The 20,964-nt window shown below is 39.4% G+C and overlaps 1 protein-coding gene across 3 annotated transcripts in view; it reads left to right on the top strand.

Annotated features, from left to right (window-relative positions):
* CDCA2 (cell division cycle associated 2) overlaps nt 1-20,729 on the top strand; it is a 43,208-nt gene extending 22,479 nt beyond the window's left edge. For all 3 annotated transcript variants that reach the window (NM_001046194.2, XM_059889075.1, XM_024995700.2), the window contains 5 exon segments: nt 3,599-3,677; nt 5,081-5,169; nt 6,011-6,148; nt 16,551-16,725; nt 19,363-20,729. In NM_001046194.2, the coding sequence (NP_001039659.1) occupies nt 3,599-3,677; nt 5,081-5,169; nt 6,011-6,148; nt 16,551-16,725; nt 19,363-20,579 (1,698 nt within the window). In that variant the 3' untranslated portion in view covers nt 20,580-20,729.
* The last annotated feature ends 235 nt before the right edge of the window (nt 20,730-20,964 follow it).

Genomic DNA, 20,964 nt, shown 5'->3' on the forward strand with positions numbered 1-20,964 from the left:
AAGTGACTTAGCATGCATGCACATAGGCCAGGAATTGTGTTCACACCAACCCTCGTAGCAAAATCTTATAATTCATAGGGTGTTAGATGCTCAGAGTATTGACTCATTAAATGGAGCAGAATTAAACTAACAGCCAACTTGTATTCATGTAGCTGCATTGCATAATTAAACCCAAGAATATAAGAAGTACTTTGAGCAACTGTGAAGCTGTGGAGATCCGACCCAGGTTGCAGGCATCAGATGTAATTGTCCACCAACCCTTCACCCCTCCTCTGAAAGCCCTCAATAAAATGGTTTGATCCTTCCCACCAAAACAAAACTACCTAGCACCAAATAACATTAAATTCAAAATGTCTGGCATTCAAGTAAAAATTAGTAGTTGTGTAGGGAACAGTGCCATAATGAGGGGACAAATCAATCAGTAAGAATAGACCCAGACATGATACCTATGGTAACATTTGTGGAGAGACAAGGAGTTATTTTAACTATATTTCTTGTGCGTGCAATAATGTGAGAAAAGATTGAGCTTAAGAACACAAAAGATAAAGCAAAGACCCAAATCAAATTCTATACGTTAAAATCTCCAGGAATAAAAAATGTATTGGGTGAGATTAATAGCATATTAGAGACTGCAAGAGAAAAGATCAGTGAATTTGAAGATGTAGCAATAGAAATTATTCTCAGTGACACAGAGAAAAAGACTAAACAAGAATAAGCAGACAATTCATGATCTGGGACAACTTCAGGTGGTGTAATATGCTTGTAATTAGGGTTCCCAAAGGCGAGGAGATAGTGAAAGGAACAGAAAAAACATACTTGAAAAGCAATGGCTGAAAAATGTTCAGATTTTTTAGAATTAGAAGCCCATTGATCCTAAAGTTCATCAAATTCCCAGCACAGGAAACGTAACATACAGAAAGCTTAAAATCAGAAGGGAACCACTTGAGTATTCTTGCCTTGAGAACCCCATGAACAGTATGAAAAGGCAAAATCAACAATAAATGGCCTCAAAGGAGCCAGAGAGGAACAGACACCTGACATAAGACAAAACAGAAGAGAGGCAGCTGCAGATTTCTTGCTGGAACTATGGGAACCAGAAGTCAGTATAGCAACGTCTTTTAAAGATGTATTTAAGTACTTAGAGCAAAAAAAATAAATACAAAATACCTGTCCATTGAGAATTCTCTATCCAGTGAGACCGTCTTTCAAAACAAAAGGTGAAATAGAGGCTTTTTCAGACATAGGAAAGTTGAAATAATCCTATTACCATAACAGGTTAGCCTTAGAAGTATTAAAAAGGAAGCCCTTTAATCAAAGGAAAAATAGTTCTGCATGAAAATCTGCATCTACACAGGAATGAAGAGCACTGAAAATGCTAAATATTTGGGCAGATATAACAGACTCCTTCTTTTTAATTAGTCTTCATAAGGACAATTGTTCAAAGCAAGAGTAAGAACAATCTTTTGTTTATATGCAACCAAATTAGCATGGTATCAAGGTAGGGAGAGGTTCTTAGGCTATAAACAAAAGTGGAATAAGTTAACAGATATAAACCACAGTAAAATGACAAAAATACGTGGGGTACAACTAAAGCCATGCCTAGGGAAATTTTTAAAAATTAAAGGCTATATTTGAAAATGAAAGGTCTGAAATTAATGATCTCAGGCTCCACTTTAAGAAACTAGAAAAAGAAAATCAAACTAAGATAAAAGAAAGAAAGTAATAAAAATAAGTGTAGGGCTTCCCTGGTGGCTCAGTGGTAAAGAATCTACCTGCCAATGCAGGAGACAGATTCTATCCCTGGTCCAGGAAAATCCCACATGCCGCAGAGCAGCTGGGCCCTAGCACCACAACTATTGAGCCTGAGCTCTAGAGCCCAGGAGATGCAGCTGCAGAGGCCTGAGCTCCCTGGAGCTTGCACTTTGCAACAGGGGAGGCCACCGCAGTGAGAAACCTGTGCACCACAACGAAGAGTGACCCCCGCTCACTGTTAACTGGGCGAGCAGCAACAAAGACCCTGGCACAGCCAAAAATAAATAAAATTATTTTTTTAAAGTGCAGAAAATCAATGAAATAGAGAACAGAAAAACAATAGAGGAAAAATCATTGAAATCAAAAGATTATGCTACAGAAAATAATGGTAAACTTCTAATCTGACTGTTCAGGAAAAAAGAGGATACTCGTTACCAATACAACGAATAAGGGAGGTGACATAACTAATTTCCTAATAATCGATAAATTGAAAGGGTAATAAAAATATTATGAACAACTTCATATTATGCCAGTAAATTCAAGAACTTAAGCTACATTCCTTAAAAGACACAAACTGTTAATTTCACTCAAGAAGAAATAAGTGGTGTCATTAGCCCTGTATCAACTAGAGAAATTAAACTGTAAGTAAAACCTTCCCGCAAAGAAAATTGCATGTCCAAATGACTTTACTAATGAATTCTATCATTTAAGGAAGGTGCCATACTAATTCTGCCTCAGTCAGTCAGTTCAGTTGCTCAGTCATGTCTGACTCTTTGTGACCCCATGGACTGCAGCACGCCAGGCCTCCCTGTTCTTCACCATCTCCCAGAGTTTGCTCAAATTCATGTCCATCGAGTCAGTGATGCCATCCAACCATCTCATCCTCTGTCAGCCCCTTCTTCTCCTGCCTTCAGTCTTTCCCAGCATCAGGGTCTGTTCCAATGAGTCTGTTCTTCTCATTGGGTGGCCAAAGTATTGGAGCTTCATCGTCAGTCCTTCCAATGAATATTCAGGACTGATTTCCAATTGAGTTGAGCATGCTTCCCAATTCATCACTGTCAGCTTTAACCTGATACCATAATCAGACATTATAAGAAAAGAAAACTTACAGTGCAGTATCCTCATAAACATATTAATATGCAAAAGGGAATAAATTATGAATAAGTAAGATTTTTATCCCCAAAAGGCAAAGTTGGTTTCATATTTGAAAAGCAGTCTATGGAATTCACCATATTAACAGAATAAAATAGAAAAATGATATGGGCTTCTTAGTAGGTGGAGAAAAAGCATTTGATAAAATCCAGCATTGATTTCTGATAAAAAATTCTGAGCACACAGGTGATAAAGGAATTTATTTAACCTGACAGATTTTATCTGTGAAAAATTAACAGCTACCATTATACTGGCTGTGTAAAAGAAAAGATTTCACATCTGCATTTATATTTGCCTTGAAGCTTGCCTGAAAAATACTGTAATGTTAGATTGTATTTGTTAATAGATTTTCTTACTTTATCGGGGTTAGGATATGGGACTTCAAATGATTCAAAAGGTAACTTATTGGTGGATCATCAATGCCTACCCTTCACTTAAAAGTTTTATTATTGTTTTGGTGGATTATAGTTAGTAAATGTGGTTTCCTTTAGGATGATTGTAAATATTATAAAACATTATATTTATATCAGTATCTTATTTTGCTTTTTGTAATTTAGTTAATCCCTTATTGATTTCCTATCTTTATACTTATTACAATTTGTTCTACAAAGATATATCTTATTTTCTTTGGGGCACATTTTTTACATGTCCACTGAATTTAAAGATATCTAATTTCTACCCTTTTTTTGTTTAGGAAAACATAGAGCCTCTTCAGGTTTCGTTTGCCGTTTTGAGTTCTCTTAATATGTCTTCAATTGCTGAGACTCTTTCAGGTAGTAACTTTTAAATAATCATAAATATTATTAAATGTATGTATATATGAAGATCTCCTTAATTTTAAATTTTTATTTTTATTATGATCATAGCTGATTTTTTAAAAAACCCAAATAGTATACAAAAGCATATAAGAAATCTCATATCCATCTCATTCCATTCTGAGTCGCATACTTTATAATCACCCACACATTACTTCCTTCAGTGGGTAGCCTCATTTTTTTAAGTCACTGCGAGCAGAGGAGTTGCTCTCTCCACTCTTAAGGATTCACAGTGAACTCCTTATCAGGTTGCACAATTGAAAAGATAAGGATTGTAAGCATCATTTGTAAATATACAAAACCGTTCATCAACATGACATTTTGTACACACATATATTCCAAGGTTTCTGGCTTTTTTTATGATCATGACAAGGCAACAAAGATCTCTCTGTGCTTTGCTGACAAACCAGGACTTGGCTGGCAAATATGGGCAGAGCAGGTAGGGTGGGAACCATTATTCATGTCTCTCCCCTAGTGGACATCCTTTAATGGGTCACCAACATATCTTCTTGTCTCTCGGACACAAACTGATCTCATTAGCACAGAATCCAAAATGTGGAATGTTAAGTTACTAATAGAACTAAGTTGGAATCATAGTCTATCGTCTTCCAGAGCTTATACTCTTCGACGTGCTTCACTGCCTTCTCTTTATACCATCAAAAGTGATCACATTTCAATTTTTTGAACTTTGTGAAAGTACTTTAATGTTTTAAAATTTTTTTTGAATCTCAAAATTTATTTCTCATGGTAATTAACATTTATGTTCAGATATGGGCTTCCCCAGTGGTTTAGCAGTAAAGAATCTGCCTGCAATGCAGGAGATGCAGGTTCAATCCCTGGGTTGGGAAGATCCAGGGAGAAGGAAATGGCTACCCACTCCTGCATTCTTGCCTGGGAAAATCCCATGGACAGAGGAGCCTGGCGGGCTACAGTCCATGGGGTCACATAGAGGCAGATACAACTTAGTGACTGCTGCTGCTAAGTCACGTCAGTCGTGTCTGACTCTGTGCAACCCCATAGACAGAAGCCCACCAGGCTCCTCTGTCCCTGGGATTCTCCAGGCAAGAACACTGAGTGGGTTGCCATTTCCTTCTCCAGTGCATCAAAGTGAAAAGTGAAAGTGAAGTCGCTCAATCTTGTCCGACTCTTAGTTATCCCATAGACTGTAGCCTACCAGGCTCCTCCATCCATGGGATTTCCCAGGCAAGAGTACTGGAGTGGGGTGCCATTGCCTTCTCCGAACTTAGTAACTATAGGATACTAAAAGCAAAATTAGTATTCAAGAGTATCCAGTGTTTCCAAGGCAGCGGATCTAAAAGTTTTTGTGAGCTTCCCTAATCTTGCTATATCTTGCTCATTAGGCACTGATACCTCTGCCTCTTCAAGTAACCACGAGAATATAGCCCCCTTCAGAGTCGGTAGAGCAACGCGGACCTCTGACAGAAGAAGCGTAAGTGCTTGTGTTTGTTTCTAAATGTTGCAGTAGCTTTTTTTTTTTTTTTTCTGTTTTCATGATCAAATGACTTATTGGTTAAATCTTGGTTTAATCGATGTTTCAAGAGCTAATACCTTATCCTACCTACCATGTAACCCAGGGTGATGCTGTTTTCCTGATGTGATCTTAATTCTGTGAGAAGAAAAATACATTAAAACAAGATGATTTCAGAGTGTGTATTCATGTGGAAGGTCATCTGTTTAGAAAGTTTCTTTGGGATCTCCATGGTTTTATTAATTGCATCAAAGTGCAAAGCAGAGAAGAGTAGCATGTAGTTAACAATCGGAAAATGACGTAACTTTTCCTAAACTACATTCCACTGTTTTCAATGTGATCATAACTCCCATTGAGTGCATGTCTTCTGTGATTTTATTAAATTAGTTGAATTTGGATTTTTGTCTACAGCATCATAGTGCATAAACATATAGCATACTGATAATATTTTTTGCTCATATTTTTGGATGATAAACGCAGAAGTCAAACTTAGATAATCTAACAGTTCATTATTTTTCTCCCTCATAACCCATCAGTAGTTAGGTACTGATACTAAATTATAGGTGTTCAGTAGGTACCTGAGACAATGATTCTTTTTATTTTTTTAAATTTTATTGAATTCTATCTAGTTGATTTACCATGTTGTATCAACTTCTGCATGTTAATACTATTAATATTGCTATATTAACTTCTACTGAAATGGGATGTAAAGTGGTAGAATCCACAGGGGAGGGAAAAGACGTGAAATGAAAACGTAACTGCCTGTGTTTTACGGTAGCCCTGCTTTCAATTTTCTTTCTAGAAGTTGATCAGTTTTTCACAAGAGAGTGTTTGCAACTTACTCAATGCAGAAGCTCAGCCTTGTAAAGAAAAGAAAACTAATAGGAGGAAGTCTCAAGAAAGCAAGCATGCAGACAAAGTCCTTCCACGAAAGAATCGGGTGAGTGTGTGTTTAAAGATGTAACGAAGAGTAGACATAGTACATTTGTTTGTGGTGTGGTTAGGAAAACACATGTTTCTAGTTAACATGGGACCAAGAGTATTAAAAATCAAGTTATCATAGAATAGAAGGGGCCGTAAGAGATTATATACTCAATTGTGCGTTACCCAAAAGCCATTTTTGCATTGTCTTCATTGGGTTGGGTTGTGTACACCCAGTGCTGGAAATCACCAACTCGAATGTGGAATTGATTCTTACCTTTGAATCTGGTCTAGTCTCACTATACTGTCTTACAGGAATCCTCTGAGAGAATTTCTCAGGGATGAGTGTGCCATCTGTCACTTGTTTGACTTGGCTGCTGCCAGTGGGTTGATGGATGACCTTCCGTATTGAAGCAAGAATTCAGAAATTAGCTGTCTTCCTCCACTCCTGGAGGCTATGTCGGCTCATGACATCACTGTTTCTTTGTGGAAGGCGGATCTAGCACTTTAACCAGGGGCTCCCCACTTCAGTGACTGGCCCCTCCCCTGTCACATCCACAGCTTGTTGGTACCCAAGACCTTTGTATGTCCCCCTCTCCACCCCCAGCCTCCTCTCCACCCAGCGTTCTCAAGCCATCTTACTCATACCTCCTCTAGTGTTATATTTACTCTTAGGCTTTCAGAAGTCCTATGATTTCATTTCCTATGTTTCCTCATTCATCCTAAGCCGTGTAAGCTGTTTTCAACACACTTGTCAGTAATCTTGGGTCTTCATCCCTTTCATTCTGCTTCCTTCCTGGAAGCAGAATGCCATCTGTCCCCTCTGAATGCCACCATTGTCCCCTCTCCCATTCGACATTGCTGCTGGAGAGCCTCACGGGCCACTGCAGAGTCACTGTGTCAGATGTTATTATGTTAATAATTCTTCCATTATTTTTCCAGCATTTAGGTTACTAAGTTGTAACCTAGTGACTAAAATCCAGTGTGTCTTTGAGATCTTGTTCCTACTGTCTGGCCCCGCATCATTTGACAAAACTGAGATCTCTCCTGTATGGTCTCTATTAAAGGTTTGTGTCCTTCCACCCATTCCTAAATGTTTATGTTACCCAGAGTTCTATTTTACTCTCTGACCTTTGAAACAGCTTATTTCCTGGGTGGTTTCATGTGTAACACAGTTGACAACACTCATATGTTTCCTGTCTATAAGTATAGGTTCAGCTACCTACTAGGCATCTTTCCTTAAACTACCCTGCCAACACTTCAAAAACCAACATTTCCATAACGAAACTCATCCGTTTAGACTCTGGAAGTTTAGTTTTTTAATGTTACTGGAGGAAATACTTTAGCAAAATGAGGACGTAAGCTTGAGAATTCAGGATACATAATAATAATGACAGAGAACAGAAATCTCTGATCATAGCTGTTCAGTCAGCCTGGAAGAGCAATCAACCCAAATTGGAACAAGAAAAGAGTGCTCTGGGAGTGGGGGGGGGGGGGGGGGTGTCTCTGAAGGGAAGAAGAAAAAGGCCTGTGATTGAGCAAATGAAAGTTGTGCCATATAAGAAAAAAAGCTCATTCTGTACCATCCCAAAGAAAAGTCTGTATGTAGGAAGGAGTTTTGGAGCAAATAGAAAGCAAACTTTATGGAATTCCCTAGTGGTCCAGTGGTTAAGACTTCACCTGTCAAGCAGGGGACACAGGTTCCATCCCTCATCCAGTAAGATTCCACATGTCTGGGGGCAACTAAGCCCATGTACCACAACTACTGAAGCTCAAGGACTCAAGACCCATGCTCCGTAACAAGAGAAGCCACTGCAGTTAGAAGCCCACTCATTGCAACCAGAGAGTAGCCTCCACTCACTGCAACTAGAGAAAGCCCACGTGCAGCAACAAAGACCCAGCACAGCAAAAATAAATTTTTTTTTAAAACAATAGAAAGGGAACTTTAATAAGTGTGATTTCAACCAACAGTAGGGTGTAAGAAAAAGTGTATTTTTTATGTTCCTGGGTGGCTCACTGGTAAAGAATCCACCTGCCAGTGCAGGAGTTATGAGAGCCTAGCAAGCTACATTCCATGGGGTCGCAAAGAGTAGGACACAACTTAGTGACTAAACAACAACAAGCCACCCAGTCTGCAGTATTTTGTGATGGCAGCTAATATGACAAACCAATATATTGCCTTTTATCTAAGAAAGTAGGGAGCATTAAAAAAAATTGTGTGTGTGTATATATGATTAACAACAATAACGAGAAAACATAGAATAGATCAAAAACTAATAAAACCTGGTTACCTGTAGGGAGAAGAGACAGAGGAGGGAACAGAAAGGAAAAGGCTAGATTTCCCTGAATATGTTTTTTCCTTTTAACTTTGAACTGTAAATGTTCTGCATGATTATGAAACAATTATAGTTCAATTTTTTAAAGTTGTTAAACAAAATGAAACAAATTGATGTAACTGTAGATCAAGTCAGTGGCTTAACCTCATAAATTTTTTTCAGGATCAGAAATGTGAAAATTCCAAATAGGATGTACATTGATTTTGTTGTTCAGTTGCCAAGTATGTCTGACTCTTTGCAAGCTCATGGACTGCACCTTGCCAGGCTTCCCTGTTCTTCACTATCTCCCAGACTTTGTTCACATTCGTGTCCGTTGAGTCAGGTGATGCTATCTAACTATCTCATCCTCTGCTGCCCCAGGAACAAAAATAACTGCAGAAAAACTTAAACAATAACACTCACTGATAGAAGAATTTACTCTACAATGAAGCAAATAAGAAAGGATTTGTGTATGCGTGTCTTTTTTTTTAACTGTCATTAAGAATCCAGAGCAAATAGATGAGGAAACAATGGAAACAGTGACAGACTTTATTTTCTTGGGCTCCAAAACCACTGCAGATGGTTACTGCAGCCATGAAATTAAGACGCTTGCTCCTTGGAAGAAAAGCTATGACAAACCTAGACAGCATATTAAAAAGCAGAGACATTACTTTGCCAATAAAGGTCCGTCTAGTCAAAGCTATGGTTTTTCCAGTAGTCGTGTATGGATATGAGAGTTGGACCATAAAGAAGGCTGAGCGCCAAAGAATTGATGCTTTTGAACTGTGATATTGGAGTCCCTTGGACTACAAGGAGATGAAACCAGACAATCCTAAAGGAAATCAGTCCTGAATATTCATTGGAAGGACTGATGCTGAAGCTCCAATACTTTGACCACCTGATGCCAAGAGCTGATTCATTGGAAGAGACCCTGATGCTGGGAAAGATTGAAGGCAGGAGGAGAAGGGGACGACAGAGAATGAGATGATTGGATGGCATCACTGACTCAATGGACATGAGTCTGAGCAGACTCAAGGAGATGGTGAAGGACAAGGAGGCCTGGCGTGCTGCAATTCATGGGGACACAAAGAGTCAGTCACGACTGAGTAACTGAACAGTAGGAATCCAGACTCTTCACTGGAAATAAGATAAACTTTAAAATCAAATTCAAAACCTTGTTAGACTAAATTTGAATTTAAAATATCATGAACACATGCTTTTACCATTTAAAACAATTCTCTAGCTCTTTCTGTTCATAAATTGTAGAAGCACTGAGCCTCCTTTGTACCTACATTGCCATGTCTACCATCTCAACTGAAAGGGATTGATATTACCTTAGTGAAATGACCACTTTCAGATTTACAGCAGCAAATGCAGAAAATGAGCGCAGATCTGGAGCAGTGTGCATGCAAGGATGCCTAAGAAACTTCTGGGGCCACATTAAAGGACACACAATCATTTTGAAGGGTCCTCTGCTGACCAAAGGTAGGACAGTGTAGCCATCAGACATATTGATTGCAGTGGTTTGAAACAGAAACATCAAATAGGAAAAAACACTTAATTTCCTCATAATGAAAACCTAACCACAAAGGAGAGATAAGAAAGCCTTCTTCAGCGATCAGTGCAAACAAATAGAGGAAAACAACAGAATGGGAAGGACTAGAGATCTCTTCAAGAAAATTAGAGACACCAAGGGAACATTTCATGCAAAGATGGGCTCGATAAAGGACAGAAATGGTAGGGACCTAACAGAAGCAGAAGATATTAAGAAGAGGTGGCAAGAATACACAGAAGAACTGTACAAAAAAGATCTTCACTACCAAGATAATCACGATGGTGTGATAGCTCACCTAGAGCCAGACATCCTGGAATGTGAAGTCAAGTGGGTCTTAGAAAACATCACTACGACAAAGCTAGTGGAGGTGATGGAATTCCAGTTGAGCTATTTCAAATCCTGGAAGATGATGCTGTGAAAGTGCTGCACTCAATATGCCAGCAAATTTGGAAAACTCAGCAGTGGCCACAGGACTGGAAAAGGTCAGTTTTCATTCCAATCCCAAAGAAAGGCAATGCCAAAGAATGCTCAAACTACTGCACAATTGCACTCATCTCACACGCTAGTAAAGTAATGCTCAAAATCCTCCAAGCCAGGCTTCAGCAATATGTGAACCGTGAACTGCCAGATGTTCAGACTGGTTTTAGAAAAGGCAGAGGAACCAGAGATCAAATTGCCAACATCCGCTGGATCATGGAAAAAGGAAGAGGGTTCCAAAAAAACATCTATTTCTGCTTTATTGACTATGCCAAAGCCTTTGACTGTGTGGATCACAATAAACTGTGGAAAATTCTGAAAGAGATGGGAATACCAGACCACCTGACCTGCCTCTTCAGAAACCTGTATGCAGGTCAGGAAGCAACAGTTAGAACTGGACATGGAACAACAGACTGGTTCCAAATAGGAAAAGGAGTACATCAAGGCTGTATATTGTCACCCTGCTTATTTAACTTCTATGCAGAGTACATCATGAGAAACGCTGGACTGGAAGAAGCACAGGCTGGAATCAAGATTGCCAGGAGAAATATCAATAACCTCAGATATGCAGATGACACCACCCTTATGGCAGAAAGTGAAGAGGAACTAAAAAGCCTCTTGATGAAAGTGAAAGAGAAGAGTGAAAAAGTTGGCTTAAAACTCAACATTCAGAAAACGAAGATCATGGCCTCTTGTCCCATCACTTCCTGGGCAATAGATGGGGAAACAGTGGAAACAGTATCAGACTTTATTTTTGGGGGCTCCAAAATCACTGCAGATGGTGATTGCAGACATGAAATTAAAAGACACTTATTCCTTGGAAGGAAAGTTATGACCAACCTAGATAGCATATTCAAAAGCAGAGACATTACTTTGCCAACAAAGGTCCATCTAGTCAAGGCTATGGTTTTTCAGTGGTCATGTGTGGATGTGAGAGTTGGACTGTGAAGAAAGGTGAGTGCCAAAGAATTGATGCTTTTGAACTGTGGTGTTGGAGAAGACCCTTGAGAGTCCCTTGGACTGCAAGGTGATCCAATCAGTCCATTCTAGAGATCAGTCCTGGATGTTCTTTGGAAGGACTGATGCTAAAGCTGAAACTCCAATACTTTGGCCACCTCATGCGAAGAGTTGACTCATCGGAAAAGACTCTGATGCTGGGATGGCTTGGGGGCAGGAGGAGAAGGGGACTACAGAGGATGAGATGGCTGGATGGCATCACCAACTCGATGGACATGAGTTTGGGTGAACTCCAAGAGTTGGTGATAGACAAGGAGGCCCGGCGTGCTGCAATTCATGGGATCGCAAAGAGTCGGACACGACTGAGTGACTGGACTGAAATGACCTGAACCACCAAACTTAAAGGTCACCGTAGCAGCTGTCTAGGACATCAATTCTTATTTTCGGGTTTTTTCATTTTGGAAAGCTAGAAGATAAAATTTGAGCTATGTTTCAGGTAAATAGTTTATAAGGGAAAGCTCTTAGGGATAGTTGTCACTAATCAAAAAGATCTGTTCACAAAAGCTGTTGAATGTTAGGAAGACGCTAATGGGGGAGCCAGAGGTCATAGGCACCTGAAACCACTGGTCATTTGTAGTGCCATGCAGGGGGAGAAGGTGGGCCTACTGGTGCAATGAGGGCATTTACAACCTTCCATGAGATGCTTTTTCCTAAAAAGATCAAAGCTGTATCTAATTAAGCCTGGATCTAATATCTGGTTGATAGGAAGTATCAGGAGATAGATGAATATAAAGACATACTTGAGTACAGTCACCCAAATCCAGAGCTTGGTGGCCACTACATGATAATATGCCTCAAGGACATTCACCACATAAATGGCAGGGGTATAAGCCATAGAACAGAGAAAATCTCAACCAAATGACATGTGTGGAGACCTTGTTCAATCCTGATTTGAACAGTTGTAAAAAGACAATTAAGGGCCACTTGGAGAAAGTGGAACTCGGAGGAAATATTAGGGAAAACTGCTATCTGGTTTTTTTTGCACCTAAGTTTTTATTTTGAGATCATTTTCAAGATGCATGCTGCTATCAGAAAAACTAGAAAGATCCCAGCTACCCTTTGCCCAGCTCCCTCCATGGTGACATTTTGCAAAACAGTTGTACAGTATCACAGTGGTAAGATAACAAAATACAGTCAAGAAGCAGGACGTTTCCATTGCTGCAGAGATCTCTTCTGGCTTGTAGCTCTATCCTCTTCTCACTGCCTCCCCCACCTTAACCCCCCAGCAGCCAGTCCTGGAGGGTTAAGGACCAGTCTGTCCTCTACTCCTTTCATTTTGTCATTATGTTCATAGACTCATATTTTAGGTAACCTTTTGGGACTGGCTTTTTCACTCAGCATCATTCTCTGGAGATTTGTCCAGATCTGTGTATATCAATAGTTCCATTTATTGCTGACTAGTATTTGTCATTTTAGAAAAAGGTAATCATTTCATAATATATATACTTATGTGTATTCCTTAAACCTGCATAATGTTATACGTCTGTTACATCTCAAAGCTGGGAAAAATAAATAAAAGTTCATTGTACAAGAGGAAAAAAATGAGCAATAAAATACAATGCCAAATAATAGAATGTTTCCTTTTTTTTTGTTTGTGTGTGGGGGGAAAAAAAGAAGCCCTTATCTCTTAGAGATATTGTAGGATTTTCAGATGAGATGATGTTGTGTCTGGGATTTGCTTTAAAATAATCTGAGCAAAGGGAGTTATAAATGAATCATGATTTCTATGTTAGTAATTAGAGGAGTTAGCTGTTGGGAACATGGGATTCAAGGTCCTATTCTCTCTTCTTTTTGAGTGTTTAAAACTTTACGTTATTAAATGTTAAAAATACAGCAATCCGAGTCCCTTTTTTAGAGAGATGGAGCCAGCTACAGGAACTAAAAATGAGCCAATAAATAAGTAAATGGCAGGGACAGAAAAATGTTTGCTTTTCACCAGGAGCTTTCCTGTTCAGTTTGATGTGTTGCTCTGTACCTGAATTATTTTAAAATAATTTTAAAGTTACTCTAAAACAATTTAATTGTGCAAATAATAGAAGAAGTAAGCACTTCTGTTGCATGACCTCGTTCCCTGTGTGAGAAGAAATAATGGTGATTGGGGAGTAAATAGAATCCCATTAAGCATAATATCTTGAGTTGTCCTTTGTCTCCAACTCCTAAACCAGTCTCATCACATGGCTTCCTGAGGATTCCAATTGCTTAGCTTCCCAGGTGGCTCAGTGGTTAATAATCTGCTTGCCAATGCAAGACATATAGGAGATGCGGTTTGATCCCTGGGTTGGGAAGATCCTCTGGAGTAGGAAATGGCAACCCTCTCCAGTGTTATTGCCTGGAAAATCCCATGGACAGAGGAGCCTGGCAGGCTACAGTCCATGGGGTCGCAAAGAGCTGGACACAACTGAGTACACATGCACTCACATCTCTTGTTTGTTAGTCTAAAGAAGGCTTTTTGTATTGGAGTAAATTCAGGTATTGATAAAATTCTAACCTTTGTAGACAAAACCTTCTTGTGGGTAAGATAAGCATTGCTAGGTATGTTTTCGTGACAGACCACAGGTTTTCTTTTTTTTTTAATTTTTATCGGAGTGTAGTAATTTTACAATTGTGTTAGTTCATCTTTACTTTTTTCTTTTTGGGTGGTGTCCTTCTCTTGGTCCATGACTGTGAAAAAACAATACTAGTCTTTCCTCGTGTTCGGCAAATTTTATGTTTAACTGTACTTTTCCTTTCTCATTCATTCATTAGTTCATTTATGTTTCTTGAGAAGCCACTAAGATCCAGGCACTGTTGGAGACAGTTTATATAAACAAAGATTTCCAGAATCCTATTAAAAGGGGGTTTACTTGAGCCATGAATCAGAAACTGTCCTGATGACATTGATCATAGTATACTAACCAACGCAGTAGGGCTGAGGTCACACGGTAACACTAAGAGCATAATTTAATGTTATAAATACTTCCTCCCCTATCAGTATTCAAAGTAGTAAGAAGAAAAAGAATAACTAACACATAGCCTTTCCTATGAATCAAGCCATACTTTAACCGTTTCACATGTATTGATATAATGCTCACCACAGCTTTCTGTGGTATGTGCTTTTGTGGTTCCCATTTTGCAGATGAGAAGACTAAGGTACAGAGAGGTGAGGTAAGTTGCCTAAGATTACAAAGCAGTGAGTGAAGTGTCAGAGTCGGGATTTGAACTGAAGACAACTGGCACAAAGCCAAATATTTCTCTCTTGCAACTTAGCTATGGAACCCAAGTAAAGATTTTTCTCTTCGTTTCCATTTCCGTTGACCAAACTATTATTTTCCCAACTGTTCCTTGGAAATCAACAGATGTTCCCTGAAAAAAAAAAATATTTCATGGAAAAATATTTAAGCCAGCATTTTTCTAATGTATATAGAGGTTATTTATACTGAGTACTTCTCAGAGAATTTAGTGTTCAGTGTATGTTATAAATCACCAAGAGGACCGTTTATCTTTTACAGTTCTAAAATTACTTTTTCCTGGAATGTTTTTTTCTTGTTTTGTTTTTACAGGATATGTATAGAAATCTCAAGGAACATAAAGTTCCGTGCCATTTCTGTACTCTTAAATGTCTTCCACTCTTCCACACCATTCACTTCTGTGCTGTTACCTAAGTACTCTCTCTCAAACGCAGACTCAGATGTTTCCACTCTCTAAGTCACCATGTGGTGAACCCTCATTGCTTTTGGGGTATATTCATTGCATTGAAGGACCTTGCTGGCTTTGTTGGCCTCTTCTGCTGCTTCTTTGTGGGTCAGTGGACCATGAACAGCTCCTCCTCTGCTCTGTGCTGCCTCGCTTAGATCTGTTCCCTCTGCATTTGCTTGAAAAGCCTTTCTTTGCACTCCCATCATCAACCGAAACAATTCTCACTTGTTTAAAATTTGGCTTAGACATTCCATTTCCTGTGGACCCTGTCTTGAAAACCTCCTGTAGGCCAGGTCTCCGGCTTCTCAGTCTATGTAGAGTCTTTCCTGGTCTGTATGTATGTATTACAGTTACTTGCCATTAAACCAAGAGTTCCCTAAAGACTTGTTTTTACATCTCATACCTAGCAAATTATTACCTGCACAAAGCAGTTTCTCCATAAATATTTGAATGGATGCCATTTTCCAGAAGCTCTAACTTTTAGCAATGTATTCCTTATGTTGACCTAAAATCTGGTTCTTTCCAGTATTATCACATTGAATATATTTCATTATTTTTGCTCATAACAACCTAATAATACTGTATTATTTCAATACAGTATTTGGGTTCCCCTCAAGTCTTCTCCATGCGAAACTTATTTGTTTATTGTTTTTATATTTTTATGAGCTATATGCCTAGAAGTGGTATTGCTGGAATATCCATATGAAACTTTTTTAAACAATAGAGCATTAGTGGTCAGTTACTGATAGGCAGTCAGAATTGAACACTGCATTCCAGATAGTATTAAAGCAGTTTTAATTTTTATAGAAACCCACATGTTTTCTATCAGTTATTACCAAACCTTTTTTCCCTCATCTTCTGCTTATGCTTATTGAATTCCATCTTATTTTGACCTGATCATTTTAATCTTGATTAGATCGTCTCTTGTTTGAAGCAGCTTTGCGTTATCTTCAAATTTTATGTACACACCTGTTGTTTCTTCATCCACATCTTGGAACAGAAAACGGTTTTCCATAGTTTCCAATAGAGAACTCATTCTAGGTTAATCCTGAGTCATCCTAACCACATCCTAGTTACAGTTCCTCTTGTCTTCAGTCTGTCCAGTTCTACAGCACCTCACCTGTTTTTCACTTATCCAGAACTTATTTCAGCACATGCTTTGTGGAAATACAGACCGTGACTCTACAATTCATAAATTGAGTTCAGCTTTTATTTTAGTTGACACCTGTAAACTACCTAGCCCCTTCACCCTGACTCAAGTTTCTCAAGTTTTAAATGGAATAACTAGTCTTAAGTTTTTCTATAAAAATTTAATTTGAGGGTCAGAAGGGTACGTGGTGCTCCATCCTTCTCAGTGACGGCATTCTAATACATTTTCTCAGGTTTTAAAAGGTTGCAAAAAGAAGAAAGGAAAGGGAAAGAGAAAAGGTGTCCAGAAGTCTCTATATGGAGAAAGAGACCTTGCCTCTAAGAAGCCGCTCCTGAGCCCTATCCCTGAGCTGCCGGAGGTCTCTGAGACGCCATTGGTTGGGAGCCTCGTTCGGAGGACGTACCCAGGTAGCCTGCTGTCACCACTGTATCTCTTCTTCCTCTCTGTTGCCATTTCACTCTCTTTTTTTTCCCCTTTTCTCTTCATTGTGTCAAGAATACATAAATTTAAAACAGCAACTTTCCCTCCTATTCCCACAAGAATGTTAAGAAGCAGTGGGCAACTTCCCTGGCGGTTCAGTGGCCAAGACTCCAGGCTTCCAATGCAGGGGGCGTGAGTTTGATCCCTGGTCAGGGAACTAAGATCCCACATGCTACAAGGTGTGGCCAAAAAAGCGTGTTTTTGTTGTTGTTGTTGTTGTTTTTTAAAGCAGTAGTTCTTTAACTTTCAGATCACCTAGACCCTTTTCAGAATCTGCTGGACACTCCCTCTCTCCAGAGAAACTCAGACACAGTAGATTGCATATAATTTTAGGGGAAAGAATTTCCTTTTACCTTGTCTTTGCTTTTTAAAGCATTTTGGTAAAGCAAAATGAATTCTGAGTGGTGGTATATTCCATTGCTGAAAGTCAACAAGGTGATGGCTCAGTAATAGTGTATCTTCTATGAATTAAAAATAAAATTAAAACAAACAAATAAAAAACTTGCCCTGAAAAAACTTCAGTAGAGTTGGCACTGCTAAACATCTTCTGGAAAGACTTATAAATCAAACTTGATTACTTGGAAAATTTTGTTGAAAAGGAAGATTAAGTCTGTTGATACCCTGATAAAAATTGGATTGGAGTTACATCTGGTTGGTTAATGCTTGAGTTTCAATCGACTAAATCATCCTGAAAATTGAAAATGAGTTCATTTGGTGCGTGAATTTTGTATGGAACCAGTTTTAAAATAGCTTCCTTTGTCACTCATCAAATATTTATAGCCTACATTCCATTTGCAACATACTATAAAGGATCTATCGTAGAGTCAGGGGTGAATATGGTACATGTCATTATGGACTCTTGGTGTCAGCTTCCCAGGTAGCACTAGGGGTAAAGAATCCGCCTCCTAATGCAGGGGACAACGGGATGGAGACACAGGAGATATGGGTTCAATCCCTGGGTCGGGAAGATCCCCTGAAAGAGGAAATGGCAACTCACTCCAGTATTCTTGCCTGGATAATTCCATGGACAGAGGAGCCTGGCAGGTTACAGTCCACAGGGCCACAAAGAGTCAGACACACTTAGCAACTGAGCACAGTGCTGCTTAGCCTTTAGGACTTAGCCAGGCTGGCTGCATTCCCAAGAAAACTCTTTGTTCACATTATATACCTTTACCACCTGGTTTATAATGATCTGTCCACCATCTTCCCCTGCAAGTTTTCGTTCCCATGAGCCTGGAAACTAAGACCTATTTTCATTATATCCCCAGTTCCTCATAGGGTTTTTCTAAAGGCATTTGAACAGTGACTGTTAGTGCATATCTTCCATCATGCATCCTATTAGAGAATTTCTTTTCAAAAATACCTGAAGCTTCTTTTTTAATCTGTAGGTTTCATCTGCTCTGAGGGTCTGAAGCCATCTCTCCGTCCCTCTGTCTCTCTTCTTCCCTCCATCCTTCTCCCCTGCCTTCCTTTTCTAGTATGTTAATCTCATGAAAAATACACAAATATCAATGTTTTAAAGTTATTTAAAGAGCCCAATTGACATATGGGTTGGTTGGCACCAAGGGGCTTCTGTCCTCTGTTATCTCTAGCTTTCCGTGACATGATTGTAAGTACCCAAGTCAGGGTTGTATAAATACCTTTTCAAACTGACAGGTTGTTTTGTAGGTTTGGGGCTCAGCTTATGTTTTTATCTTTCAGTTTCAATTTTGTTTGAAACATTTTTTTATACACATTTGACTGACCAGTTAAAAACTTTATTATCTGCAATAACCAGAGAGATGACTTCTCATGGTACTGAGCTTGAGAGTTCACAAAGCCTGGATTCACTTAGGCTGTATTATGCGACCTGAAAACCTTGATGTGTTTTTCACCTGTGATGTAACACCAGGTGCCAGAAACACACGGCAGGCTCCAGATGACGCATCTTCTTGGAGGGTGAATTATAGTCAGAGATGGACATGGAATGGGGGGGATTTCTAGAGAATGGAAACCAACAGGGCTGTATTTGAGGGTATGGTGCAGTTCATGTTAATTTTTTAACACAGGGCATACAACCGGAGTGTCTTCAGAAGTACCCTTTTAACGAAGTCCTCAAATGCCCCCAGAATTCCAGATTTTCTCTTTTCTATTTCAAGGGGGAACACAGATAGAAAACTTCCCAAAGCACAGTGTTGCCCGTTTTCAGTAATTCATTTTTCGGGAAATGGAAAATGTGTCTGCCTCACGCTAACTGACCTTGTAGGATGGGAAGCACATTAGAATAGAGGAAGCCATTTCAGATACAGTTCTCATTTCCCTGGTCTCGGGTTGTGTGCTTTATTAATTCATGCATTAAGTACATATTTTCTTAACCTGTAGGTTGAGGAAGAACTGAGCAAGACAGACTGCTGACAGATTGGGAGGGGGTGCGGTGGGCAAGCACAGGGTGGTATTTGTAGGTCTTGTGACTTTTTGAAAGCTTGAAATGCAGACAGATACAATTTGGCACCTGTTTTGATTTGTGAAAGTTTATTTCCATTGTTGCTTTTTAATTCAATTTAACCTTATTTACATACCCTTAGATGATTTCAACTCAAATGGTAAATTTGAAGAAATGATGCTTCCAAAGAGAGAAAATCTTTTGTCTCAGGACCCAGAAGATTGGCAGGTGATTCAAGGCTTTAATAAAGACAATGCATCTGAATCCTGCAGCTCTGACATGAAAAGTTCCTCATCTTTTAGTAATGCTACTTTTGAGCAAGATGCAAATATAAACTCTATAGAAATGGATGAAAATGAAAATATCCCAAAAGCAATTACTTTGGAAAGTGAAAACGAACGAAAAACCGGGACTGAGTGTGAAAACAGCCATATTTCTTGTACTTTAGTGACTGTAACACCCGTTGTATCGGATAATCCAAAACCCGATTTTCCCCTGCAGTCCCAAGAACTTTCTGCTGCTGGTCAAAATGTGGAAAACCTCTTTCAAATAGTTAAAATCTCAGAAGATATGAACATCAAATGTGAAAAACAGAGTGGCTTCTCAGTCATTCCAGAAGACAAACTACAGACTGAGCATCTCATACCCGATTCACAAAAAGAATGTGATTGTTCAGAAGATGTCTTAACTGACCAGAGAAAAGTAAGTAAAAGTCAAGGTGAGGATTTGGGACGAAACTCCGCAGCCAGTTGCAGTGGTGTAAGTGACAGAGAAAGAAAATACAGAGGACACTCTGTGGGTGGTTCTGATGGGCCGGGTTTACATTTGGAAAGAACCAACAACCTCCAACCTTCCTACAGCATGAGCAGCTTGGTAGAAATTAGTTTAGAAAATTCCGAACTGTGTAAAGATTTATCTGATTCCATTGAGCAAAGCCTTCAGAGAACAAAGAGCGAAACCAAAGTAAGACGCAGCTTGAGGCTGCAGAAAAGTTTGGAAAGAGAAGGAGGGCTCGTGTGGGTTTCACCTCCACCGCCTCCTGCCTCCTGCACTTCACAGAGAACCAAGAGGAGAACAGTAGGTACTCTTGACAGCAGAGGCTTCGAGCCTGTGTCCTCCAGGCAGGATCCTTGCACGCTGCCCTCCACATCAAGTGAGGAGAACGGTGAGGGCTTTACCGCTGCTCCTGATGCCAGTTTACCTGGGAAGAGGAGGAGGAGAAGCTTCTGTACCTCTACACTTGCCAATCCTAAAAGTACCACCCAGTCAAGAGGCTGCAAAAGAAGATCCTTTCTCGGCCAGAAGAGAGAGAACACGCTCCAAGAGACCTCGAGAGAATCAGACCTATCAGAGAACTAAAGCAGTCACTGACACTGCCAGCAGAGCAGTTAGGCAAGAGAGAAGGTAACCCACCATTCATGCCTGAAAGATTCTTTCATCCAGTTCCCATCTTTGTTCAACCTCAATGTTTTAAAAGTTTCCAATAAAATCATTTGAGTTGAACCTACATTTAAGGAGAAATAAGTGAATTTCTTCATCCTTCAAACCTAAATACATCCTCCCCTCAAAGGAGAAATGTTTTGTTGGTATTCTGTTAAAAAGGATTGGTTTCAGACCCAGCAACTTATCTCTTGAGTTTTATTTCATGTTGACACATATTTACCACTGAAGCTTTAGAGTTTCTGTTGTGAAAAAGCATCTTCTCATCCACATAAAACAAGAACTGACTTGTTTTATGTGGATG

The sequence above is a fragment of the Bos taurus genome, chromosome 8, assembly GCF_002263795.3.
Source record: "Bos taurus isolate L1 Dominette 01449 registration number 42190680 breed Hereford chromosome 8, ARS-UCD2.0, whole genome shotgun sequence".
In the NCBI taxonomy this organism is placed as follows: Eukaryota; Metazoa; Chordata; class Mammalia; order Artiodactyla; family Bovidae; genus Bos; species Bos taurus.